Source organism: Gouania willdenowi, chromosome 22, assembly GCF_900634775.1.
Source record: "Gouania willdenowi chromosome 22, fGouWil2.1, whole genome shotgun sequence".
Taxonomy (NCBI): Eukaryota; Metazoa; Chordata; class Actinopteri; order Blenniiformes; family Gobiesocidae; genus Gouania; species Gouania willdenowi.
The window spans coordinates 7578425-7590976 of record NC_041065.1 but is presented as its reverse complement, the minus strand read 5'-3'; the positions used below and the strand labels follow the sequence as shown (position 1 = coordinate 7590976).

General features: G+C 37.8%; 1 protein-coding gene across 1 annotated transcript in view; it reads left to right on the top strand.

Moving 5' to 3' along the window:
* The window catches only part of alk (ALK receptor tyrosine kinase), a 763155-nt gene that overhangs the window by 661844 nt on the left and 88759 nt on the right, over positions 1 to 12552 (top strand). Inside the window, exon 11 of the mRNA XM_028439062.1 lies at positions 1008 to 1127. Coding sequence (XP_028294863.1) covers positions 1008 to 1127 — 120 coding nt within the window. The remainder of the gene's footprint in view (positions 1 to 1007; positions 1128 to 12552) is intronic.

Below are 12552 nucleotides of genomic sequence, written 5' to 3'. Positions count from 1 at the left end.
TGAGCTGCTGGATACGTCACAATATCACTCTGGAGCTCCATAATCTCTCTTTTTCCTGCTTCTTCCTGCTTTGCTGAGTAGCATCAGTGGCTAATCTCTCATCTAAAGGTGCACTGCTGCCATCTTCAGGGCACAGTTGGTCACTACAACACCCCACAGCTTAGATATTGATGAGGGACCTCCACCAGGGTGTTTACTAGTAATCCCCGTGAAAAAATGCAAATGACGAGTTATCTCGTCAATGGCACTGAGCGTTTGGATTTGAAATTATGAATTATCTCGTCAATGGCACTGAGTGAGTTAATACTGATCACACTGACCAACCAACACTTGTTCAACTAAAGCTTGCAGTTTGGAGCTTGCAACAACATTAGTGGATTAATAAATTAATTAAACAGTTGAATTAAGAAGCTTTCTATTACATTGCATACCCAGATTTCCTTCCACACTCAAAACACATGTTCGTTTGCTGATACATTGTAAAAAATACTGACCCACTTATTTTAACCAAACAATTTTTTGCGCATTGAGATGACTATTGTTGTAATTTGCGCTATATAAATAAAATTGAATTGAATTGAATTGAATATTTTAAAGTTGTTCGAGGTGTATTATTGCATTGGTATTTACTCGCTATGCATCCTTTTTCTGTTTTTGTGAGTTTTCGTGAACTCACTCAGGATGAGCGGGTCTCTTTAAGTGTTGTTGCCGCAAGGAATTGTGGGGCAGCATTATCTGGTCTCCTTTAGTAAAGGATGCACCAGTGTTTCCTAGGCTAAAGGAGGTTATGAAGGAAGCATTGAGCTTCCTTTCCTTAGCTTTAGGGGAATTGGAATGTTCCTTATCATGGCTGCCACTTGAAGACTTCCGGAGGTTAGGGAAAAATGGATAGGACAGGAGATAGGAGAGACTATTCAAACACAGCGTTATATTTACTTCCCCAGTGTCACATAAAAATGACATCACCGCTGCCGTTGTTGAATGGAATGCACTGTTCTCCTTTTCAGCCAATGGAGAGTTCCCACCACTGGTGACGAGCACGGCCCAGCTGCCATTCAGGCCGACCGGCAGGACTCCGCCCCCATCCATCAGAAGCCCACCAGTCAACTTTCCCACCACAGACTACTGTGAGTACAAGCCTTGCAGCGTCATTTTAACTGTATGTGTCAGACGTGTGTGTCTTCTCTCCCACACCAGCCATCCACAGAGCTGTTTGACTCTCCTCCTCCTGTGATGCTATCATGCACACATCATTCCACATCCACTCTACATGTGCTAATAAGCATCTCACAATTTGCAGGTTTCCTAACAAAGTACGTGTGCCCCCTACTGTCCACATTGGACTGAGTGAGAGCTGCACAGAGCTCCTTTGGCATTAAATGAAGCAGGACGTGCAGTTTTGTTGTGTAAAATTCTCCAATTTGTCTCCTGAGAATTTCAATGAAGCTGGTTCCACAGACATGACATTTTCCACCCTGTACCTCTCTCTCTCTCTCTCTCACTCACACACGGACACACATACTCCTTTCATTTAAAATGATAAAGACAAGCAGAGATTTCCGTTTTCAAATGACCAAGTTAAGACTCACTTTTATTATTGAATTTAACTGTTTCTAAACTAGTTCACGTACATCTGACTGGTAGAAGGTTATCAAACTCTTTAGTGTTACTTACAGTTTTTTTCAGTCGCTTTGGTGTTTTTCTCACGTCACTATTAACATTTGCACAGCTTTTCTCAAAACAATTAGTGCAAACTCCAAAGCCTAGTGGATAACCTGCAAAAGCATGTCACTTGCTCAAAATGGATAGTTCATTCCTCAAAATCAAGTATTCATGTCAATGAAACTGCCAGTGTCATCAAAATGAGAAGTCTTGACACCGTTGTTTATGAACAAAATAGTCAAATGACTTTGTCATGTTTTCATTATGACACTTTATTCTCTCATTGTTTTCCAATGAAAAAAAAAAGGTCAGAACTAAGTGACACTACCTAAAAATGCCCAAGACAGCACTATACACTACTTGTACAGTCATTTGAAAACTACAGTAAAGTTACACATTGCTGTAGTTAGGGGAGTAAGTGAATACAAGACACTGAATACGTACGTTTCACATTTTTACTGTATATGCTCTGCAATTCTACAGCATTGTGCCAAATAAAAATACATTACAGTCACCTATTTAGAGCAAACATAAGAAACAGCCTTTTGGTAGAGCTGTGCACAAATGTGAACAATACACTGTAACAGTACATATTATAACTGAACATCCAGACATTCCTGTATGTCTGACCACATATTTTCATCTACATCACAACGAATATCATCCCTCGTTCAAGTTAGGAGAAAATGGAAAAAATGAAAAATAAGTTCAACAAATGTATTTGTAATGACTCAAGGAATGAAATGAAGACTATTAGTTTTATTGGCAACGACTATTCAACATTCATAAGTATAGTTTATTTTGACTGACATGACATAAACAAATGATAATGTTATAAAATAGCAGATAATTGTATGAAAGCAACTGATACATGTCCAAACGCATTTGCAATTTGTTCAGAGGAAGGATAAATTGCTACTATGACGTGAATCAAATGACTAAATGTTGTGGAAGTGGAATTAATAGTTCATTCTGATCCAAGAAAAGCACCAAAGTGACTGAGAAAAACTGTAAATGCAGAGGTGAAAGTAACTGGTTACATTACATGTACTCATGTTTGAGTTGTTTTTATGGGTACTATTTGAAAATGATCAACGGAAACTACAAAAAAAGAAATGACCAGACAACAAACAAATGCGTCACATCAAAGCCGACCAATCAGATTAAGCGTAATGCATGGCGCCAAAACAGCATTGAATGAAGGTTTTTTTCTCAGTTTTAGAGTTCATAAATGTAGCTATATTTAGAGCGTGATCATTGTTTTTTTTATTTTGAATTTAAATCCTTGGTGTTATTTTATTTAAAAAAATAATAATTTGTGGAAAATAAATTGAAGAAAGATTTGGTCTCTTCCTTTTTAAGTGTAAGAGAGGTTTACTGTATGCAAGGGGGGTAAAAGTAACTAGTAACTTCTATTTTATGTATTATTTAATTGAGCTACTTTTGACTTCAGTACTCTTTACACCTCTGTCCAAATGTCTTTGAGCTGATTCTATTTCTTAGAAATCCGCTCCCCAAAGATATACATCAAAACAATGCTGAACAATTCTTGTCTCTTTTTCCATGACACTTTATTTTAATCCAAACACACTTTGCAATTTGCAGTGATTGTAATTGCATTCGCCCTGTGCTGTTAAAGCAAACAAATCTATTTTGCAGGTCACCGTGCCGTTTTGAAAACCTGTTACACAAATTACACCAGCATCTAACAGAACGTGACACAATAACCAATCTTCATAACAGACAGCTGATCTGTTTGCAATTACAAAACTGTTTCATGTTTACTTTAATGCAAATTCTTTCTTGCTCTTCGGCTACTTGTTATTCTACATGGCAGCTGGGTTAAATATACTGATGATTGGTTCTGGTTATAGATTTATCTCACACTTTTACACTTGACGATGAATGAAAAAAGGCTGCAAGCAAATACACAATGGCATATACAGTATTTTTCCAACACTAGAAGAAAGTAGGGAAACTGTTTCACAACAGGAAAGCCTTGCATTTGATGCCTATGAAACAGGGTTGGGGTCAATTTTGTACAATTCTTAAGGGGGCGCTATTGAGTCGTTTTGCCATTCGCATGTGGAATTCGCCCAAAATATCACATTTTTCACCAGTCCTAATATGCGTTCAAATTTTCAAGAGTTTTTGAATGTGTTTAGGCCCTCAACAATGTGATCATTTGGCCATAAATACAATAATAATAATAATTAAAGCAGCATGCACCGATAAACAGGCCCACGCAACCAGTTTTGCGTTAAATTATACTTGATAATTTTTATAGAATTTTCATGGCAATTACAAGTACAAAGTCAATTATCTGAACTCAATCATAATTTAATTTAGAAAACAGCAACAGTTTATTTTAATTACAATTACAATTACTAGTGCAGTGCCTGTTGGAAGTATGTATATATTTAGCACTGTAATATAGGCTAGCATACATCTGCAGCCTGCTGAGAAAGAGAGAGTTAGAACTACAAATGAACTTTCTTCTGTTGATTCTTGTTTTTATTTTATTTTAATTTTTTTTTTTTTTTTTGCCATTGAAAGGGGCCATTACGTCTCAAAATAACTTCACTAATTAATCAATCTTTATTAGTATAGTGCCAATTCATAACACATGTTATCACAAGACACTTCACTGAAAGCAGAGAGCTGTTCCAACTTATCCTGAGTTACCATGACTACCTATCAATATTGAGATGTTCTAACTTATCCTGAGATACCATGACTACCTGTCAACATCAGTTCCAAAAATTGTCCGCTCCCGTGGGGCATGGGGGTGGGGCGTCAAAACAAAAAATCGGACGTTGCACACCATTGAACCAAGCAGCAGCCATGTTGAAAGTCTCAGCTCTGTCTGTCCCTGAACCGCAGATATATTTGAGTCACAGACAGACAGAGATCCCTTGCTTTATAGATAGATTATTATGCCATAATTGTAATTAATAATCAATTACGCAATTAAAATTATAATTTACCCTAACCCTGCTGTCATTGCATAGAGTTTGCTTGCTTTCTTCATGCTTGTAAGTACAGTATTTTCTTTGAGCAACCTTTTCCCATGTTGTTCTAAAAACATGTGTTTATATATAAATATATATATATATATATATATATATATATATATATATATATATATATATATGTATATTTTACCTTTAGGAATTAATGAGTGTGTTTGTTGTGGTTATTTGTCTCCGTAATGTTTGTTCAGATACTTCTGATTCAGTTTTATCTAATTATGTTTGGGGTTTTTTTCATTCCTAAAACTGTTGGGCTTTAATTGAAGTATAATTGCAAAACAGAGCAGAGATGCAACATGGTGAGATAAGAATCATTACACATTTATGGCTGATTAGCTGTTCTGGTGTTGATATTCCTACAGGATTAACTGTTGCAAATGTTGGCAGATTTTTTGGGAAATTAATTAACTCTTCTGAATGTGCACAAATGTCAGCAATAGTCCCAGGGCGGCTATTATACAAATGCACAGGATGACTGTGGATGTCAGGGAAGTTCTGGTTCTGAGAGTTCTATGCTCTGCAAGGTCCAGGGATGTTCAAAGTAACCCACTGTCCCAGGTCATTCCAACCACCATAGAGGCTATCTCCTATTAAGACATAATGTACAAATATGTATGGATGTGGAAGCATTTCATGTCGTTTTGTTTGTTTGTTTTCTCATTTATTGACATAGTGAAACTTCTCTTTCCTTTTTGAATAGGTATATTACTATGTTTTGCCAAAGAAACCATGCAATATTTATTGCCAAATATCTTCCCTTACATTACCAAAAGCATTTTTAAGAGCTGCACTTTATAAAACACTTTTAAAGTGCAGCTCTTAAAAATGCTTTTTTTTTATCTTTGTGATGATTTTTTTGGACAGCAATAAGGACAAATAATTGTTCTATGAGACTGAAATAAAAACTTGAAAACATTTATTCTTTTAGGTGTTAATATCTTTAGCTGCAATTTGTAGATATTAAATTTAAGACAAACAAAAGACTAAAAGAGGAAGACAATTTAAAATGGACATATAAGCTTCTCAGATATTATTGCTAAAATATTACGCTTATCTAAGAAAAAGAAAAAAATAGGCTACGGATATAGTTACGACACATATAGTATGTTATGAAACTGATGATTAAGTTTTTATTTATTTATTTTTATCCATTAAAAGACAAATTAACTGCAAAAGGGCTCAAAAAAGTGAAAGCATTTGCAACTTCTTTTTTAAAGCCACTATCCTCCTGCCTTCTGAAATCTCTCCAACATTTTGGGAAGGCACAGTGATTACTTGCCTTTTTGAACAAGGCTCGGGTCACCTCATCTACTGTACTCTCAACTGTAGGAAGAGTTCAGCTCCTCTTCCTCTTTCCACGGTCATAGAAAATATATTAACACAAGGACACAATAAAAGAGTAATTGTTTTGTTCTAAACTTATTTAGCTCCACGTTGGTGGCCTTCGATCTGTGAGCAGCGGCTGTGTACATCACAAAAGCTTTCTCTTGTTGACTTCCTTTTATTTGATGTATAATAATAATAATAATAATAATAATAATAATAATAATAATAATAATAATAATAATAATAATAATAATAATAATAATAATAAACCAAAATTTAGTTCAGTGGCCAAATACAAAGCAGTTTGATCTCAAGTGGCCCAAGGATTTTAGGTGGGAAATCAAGCACTTATACTAATAATGTGGCCCAGTTTGTACTTTCACATTTAAATCATAAATAAAATGTGTAAGTCATCGGCAATATCCAAGCAATAAGTGACAGACATCAGTCCCTGCAGTATCTACAATTAAATTTCCTTCATTTTGTGACAATTTCTTATTTATTTTGAGGGAAAAAATAGTCTTCCATTATGTTATGTAAACATGGAGAAACTGTGAGCCCTGCAAATATTGTGGAGTTTCATTGAACTTGTGTATTTAGTGTGACTGAGATTATTTGGAAATGTACACAATAAGTTATGTTTACTTTCTCCTGCAAGCCACATTGAATGCTCAAAAGTGCCAGATTTGGCTGCCGGGTCTTGAGTTTGACAGATGTGGTATAAACGGTGCTGAAACACTAGCTGGATTCCATTACAGATTTTTGCAAAATAAAAGCGTTATTTCTAAATGTCGACAAAGTAGAATTGCGCTTTGAACGTGTTTCATTGAAGGTTGTTTTGGGCAGGAGCCTCGAGTCGCAGCTCCCTTGAAATCTCATCCCGCGAGACTTCTCTGCAGGAAGATGGACGCTCCAATAACACTTTATAACACTCCGTATTCTTTTGTTTTTTCACGTCGAATGTGGCACTAATTATTTAAAGTATAATGCTAAGAAATATCTCCATCTCCTCTTCTGTTTACTTGTACCGCGCTATGTTTTCTCTGCAAGAAGTGGTCATGTGACCATGTACGTCATATGATCATGTACGTCACGTTCTGTGAGGTGTATTTGCGGAAAAAGTGTTTCCATTGCGCTTTTGCGACACATTTCAATATCGAAACGCCCTAAAAACCTCCTCATGGAAGCGTCAAAACTTCTGAGCGATATTTTAGTGTTTTTTTCGAAATTTAGGTGTTTCCATTACCAGTTTTTATTGCACTATTTAGATTTTGCGCAATTCCAAGGGTAATGGAAATGCAGCTATTGCTGCATTTCACTCTTTCAGCAGTAGCTTCGGATGCAAGGTGGGGTGATGGCGAAATGGTTAAAGAAGTGAGCTTGTAATCGGAAGGTCATCAGTTCCAATCCAATCCGGGGGGTTAAAACTGTGTGATGTTTGGTGAGTCCCTTAAAGGGGACATATCATGGTTTTAAATCCTTCCTTTTTACATATAAATCATACAGTTGTGGTCTATATAAAGCGGAACTGCAATGCTTGGGTCTGAACTCCTCATTATTATAGCTCCACAGGCCCCTTTTCTACCCCTTTTCTGATGTTCTTCTAAGAGCAACTCGTTTTGGTGCGGTCTCTTTAAATGCAAATGAGACACTCCACACCCCACCCCCTCTTCAGGTGACACTCGGTTCAACTCCACCCTGCTCGGCCATTTTTGTAGTTTGATAGAAGAAATACGGTTATGTAGCGGCGCATAAACTTTTTATTACTCGTTTTATCTCGCTCCGCTGGGTCCGACTCTGGCTGGAACATGTAAGGATGGATGGACAAGTCTTCTGTTGTTGACATTTTGTAAATAACCTCTGAATAAAAAGTTTATGCGCCGCTACATAACCGTATTTCTTCTATCAAACTACAAAAATGGCCGAGCAGGGTGGAGTTGAACCGAGTGTCACCTGAAGAGGGGGCGGGGTATGGAGTGTCTCATTTGCATTTAAAGAGACCGCACCAAAACGAGTTGATCTCAGAAGCACATCAGAAAAGGGTAGAAAAGGGGCCTGTGGAGCTATAATAATGAGGAATTCAGACCCAAGCATTGCAGTTCCGCTTTATATAGACCACAACTGTATGATTTATATGTAAAAAGGAAGGATTTAAAACCATCATATGTCCTCTTTAAGGAAAAGTGGATAGGAAAGGAGATAGGAAGGACTATTCGGACGCAGCCAGGCTTTACAACTAGTGGCTGATTGATGAAGTGTGAACAGCTGGTCAGATGGTTGCTGATTGGCTAAACAGCATTGGATTTCCTGAAAGCAGCAAATTAATGCATACTGGGGCCTCATTGCCTCTGTTTATCTTCAAATCACTGCTATTGACTCAACAGTGAGAGCTCGTAAAGCCATACAGTAAACATATTCATTCATCTAAGCTTTGGTTAACTGATCCTCAAAGAGTAACTGTGTAGATTGTTTACTGTTGAACTGGTGCTTCCTATGAACTTAAGTACATTTGTCTTTCTTCTGAATACGTTTGTCTGAATGAAGTCCTGCATTCAGCAGGAAGATGGAACTTTTACCCTTGTGGTTATCCTGAATATTAACTCAGAGGACAGCCAAAGTTGAACTCAGAGATTTAATGCTCGCTCAGCCTCAGACAAGCATTAACATTCACGAGTCCCCGTCTCACGTATACTCCCCTCCTGGAGGTTGTGTTGGTGTCCGAAGGGCAGCACAGAAGGATTTGAGCTCAGCAGGAATGTCACTCCAACAAAGCTCAGACATGACACGCTCATTGAATTCCCCTCTGAACGTCACATTTTTTTCTTTTCATCGATCTAGCACTTGCACTTCCATTCCTGGGACTCTTTCTATATTTTTAATCTTTACTTTGGCTGTGTTTGAAATTGCATACTAACGTACTACTCTTATTAAGACTGAGTGCGTTAAAATTAGATTTTATGGAAATATAGAGTACGCAAGAAATACACGGATGTACGTATACTATATTGGGACATTTTTTAAGTATGCATGGTGGGCACACTAGTCACACTCAACCACCCATGATGCATTGTGAGCGGAATGTAAAATGGTCCTGGGACCAACTTCAAGCTAAGAATCAAACATCCCCATTTCAAAACAAAAGCATCTCTTATTGTCTTCCATTAGTTTTCAACGCTTTTGTAAATGGGGCTTTTTTTTTTTTAAGTTAACCCAAAGTTTAGTCAGTAGCACAATGGAGGGTATTTGAAAACCTCCGAAATGTCAGCATGAAATGTGCTTTCGCAAGTTGTATGGATCAAATGAGCACATGTTGATATTCTACTTGGTTACTCTCTTGTTTAAAATGCTTTCAGAACTTTCAAAGGTGACAAAGTTTTTATCGTTGTAGGTTTGAAATGGATCTTGGGAAACTTGGAAGTATACTTCAGTGGGAACGGTCACCATTCTAATCATACTAATAGTATATAGTAGATAGTATACTGTCATTGAGTGTATCCATCTGCCTAAAGTCACCCCTCAGTGTTGACCCTGTTTATCAGCCTATTCTTTGCTTTTCTTTATCTTTTTTCTCTTTGTCCTCATCCACACTTTCCCTCCCCAACTCATCTGGTAACTTCACTTTCATTGCTCACAACTACCCTACTGTGCAGCACCCTCAGCCGCCTGCTGACTCATCAGAAGTTTTTGCAGGGTTGTGGTTTGAGGAGTTGAAAAAGTCAGCCCATATTAGCATGCCTCTCTGTCTTCCTGTGATTACCTCTCCTGATGGGGAAAGAAACGCATTGCTAACTTTAAAGTGAGCTCAAGGGCTTTAGCCATGGATTGTCTGAATACGAAAACACAAAGTAAGCATATATGTCAAAAGATGGCGATAACCTCATCACAACTCGTATACAATACACCAATACATTTGAACACATTTCTAGAATCAAATGTTTTATTTTAGGTTTTCTTCACTTGTGTTATCTGTGAAATATAAAATGGAAAAAGGCTCAGTAACCCTTATCAAATAACAACCCACAATTGTATTCCTCTAGCCACTGAGGTAAATGATAATTTAACTGAAATGTTTTAGCACTTTAGTCACCAATTAAATTGTTAAAAATCACTTTAAAGTTGAGCACACACACACACACACACGCACACACACGAGTGGTAATAGCAAAGAAAGGCGCTGGTCCCTTATTGGGAGTTACATAGGGTAAAATGTGCCTTACCCAAAGACTTAGAATTAAGGCTACAAACTTTCTATGAAAAAGAATGCTGAGTCAATCCAAGTAAACTCCTCATCCCACTGCCCAGTCACATGTGGCATATTATCAACTTCATCTGAAGCAAATCAATAAGTCATTTGATTGATAAAAATGTGTCTCAGCAAACTTGCGTGTCACAAGCATTTATTTCTGTTGTAACTTCTTCAATGATTTCTGACTTAAGTTTTGGATAAAAATCCTACCCAAATACCACCCCAAGTCCTGCACCCTGAGGCTATACACTAAAGGCTCAAACATACTCACAGCATACTCCGTCCTCCTCAGAGCTTACATACTAGAGTGCACCGCCGTGTAGTCGTTTCCATTAAAATCCTACAATTCCCACAATCTTTAGGGCTTCTGTAGTCCTTGTACTCCTGGGCTTGTTTTAAAGGTATGTTAAGGTTTTGTTTATTCAGACAAGGTTTTTCCAGGAAATTTTATTTTCTGACATTTTTTGACTGTCAACCGCCAGTCTTCCTTAGAGGTGATGTGCTTTTATCTTGGGGGATACATCATGTCAGGAGATTTTTAAAAAATCCTTTGAAAACCTTGTCTGAGACAGAGTTTCTGAGAAATCTATGTTTATGTATGCTTCTTTTGAAATGTGACAAAATGCCGAGCTAGTCTTTTACTATGGTCTACTACTGGTGGTTATTCATATTCGTCAATGTATATAAGTCCGCCTTTGTCCTATAAACCCCTATGCAAATACAAACTACTAAAAAAGAAAAGAAAAGTCCGGGTACAAAGTTTGACCTCAACAGAATTTATCTCGGAGCTGCTTTTCAAAGATAGAGGCACTTGCTGCTTTTAAAAGGATTCCAAATGGACCCCGAGTTCTCATGGACAGGTAATAAACATGTTTTAATCAAACTACCATAAGTTTTTTATTAGTGAAAAACAATACCTGTGTGTTGGTGTGTTAAACATTGTTATGCTGTGTTATAAGTAGAGGCGTAGCTTCTGGTAGATTGGCAGAGGCAGGGGGAGGAAGTGGAGATGTTCGTGTTTGAATTTTCTCCCTCTCTTTTCATCCCCTGGATATCAGCTTTAACATATTTTTAAAAAAAGAAGACAAAATGCACTTGCTGGAGTTAGCGTTTTTAAAGGTGTCCGTGTTACAGTTAATGTGGGTCGATACAATGCCGAGCAGTGTTTTGTGTGCGGACAAGTCCGTGTGGTCGTAAAATCTGAGCTTTGCACTTAATAGGCCTGGCGGACTCCCGGCTGGCTCCACTCCGCAAATGTACACCCAGGTATGTTTGAGCCTTAAGCAGAAAAGTGGGAGGTCGAGGACGAGCGAGCATCACAGCCAGTTAAATATTCAAACTCCAGGAGTTCATCAAGAAGATTCTCAACATGATAAGCTGCTCTGTGAATGCCTCAGACAATCACCAGACAAGGGCAACATGGTAGATGAGAAAGCAACATGGAGGGACAACCAAACCCCCATGGAGCATACCACCCTCTGAAAGAGGAAGTGGCTGATATCAAGAAGACCAACCAGTGGCTGGAAAAGGCTGGACGAACAGACAGGCACTGAACACTGGAGCCATAGATAGATACCAGGCTCTACCACAGCAGATCACACCCAGGATGCTCTGAGATGCTCCAGCACATAGTGGCAGGGTGTAAGATGAAGGCTGGATCCGAAAGTGGATATCATTCTCATCCTTTATTTCAGACTCAGAGTCCATTTGAAAAACAAAGACACAATTAGTATTAACAAGATAAAAGCACTTCTACAGTATATAAAGCAGATGAAAACAGTTCCTATAAGAGACAACTGTACCAATGTCGCCACAAAGATGATGAACTTTGACATGGATTGGTCAACTGCTGGAAAAGAGTTTCTCATAAGAGCCTCAAAAGTGCTAAATAACTAACTTGCACTGGTCCATTGAAGCTTTTTAAACAGTATCCTCATGGAGTCATTATAGGAGCATAACTAAACAAGCCTTTTTGAAGGGGGTAACAAAGGGATAGTATAAAGAAGAGTATAGTAAGCTATAAAGATATGTCTTTTTACACTTTCTGAGCACATTGAAAATGTTCTTGCCAACATATTGGCCATATATAGAGCATATAACACTCGACATTGCCTGTACATGTCATCATCATACTTTAGTTTGGTACTCACACTCGACACCTGTCCTGCCAGGTTACAATTCTGAAAGTTTGGGTCCTTAACCCCTTTTGTTCTGACAATCAAAACTGAACTCTTTACAGCATTATATATAGTTTTAAGGTTGTACCAGAACACTGAACACAGCTAT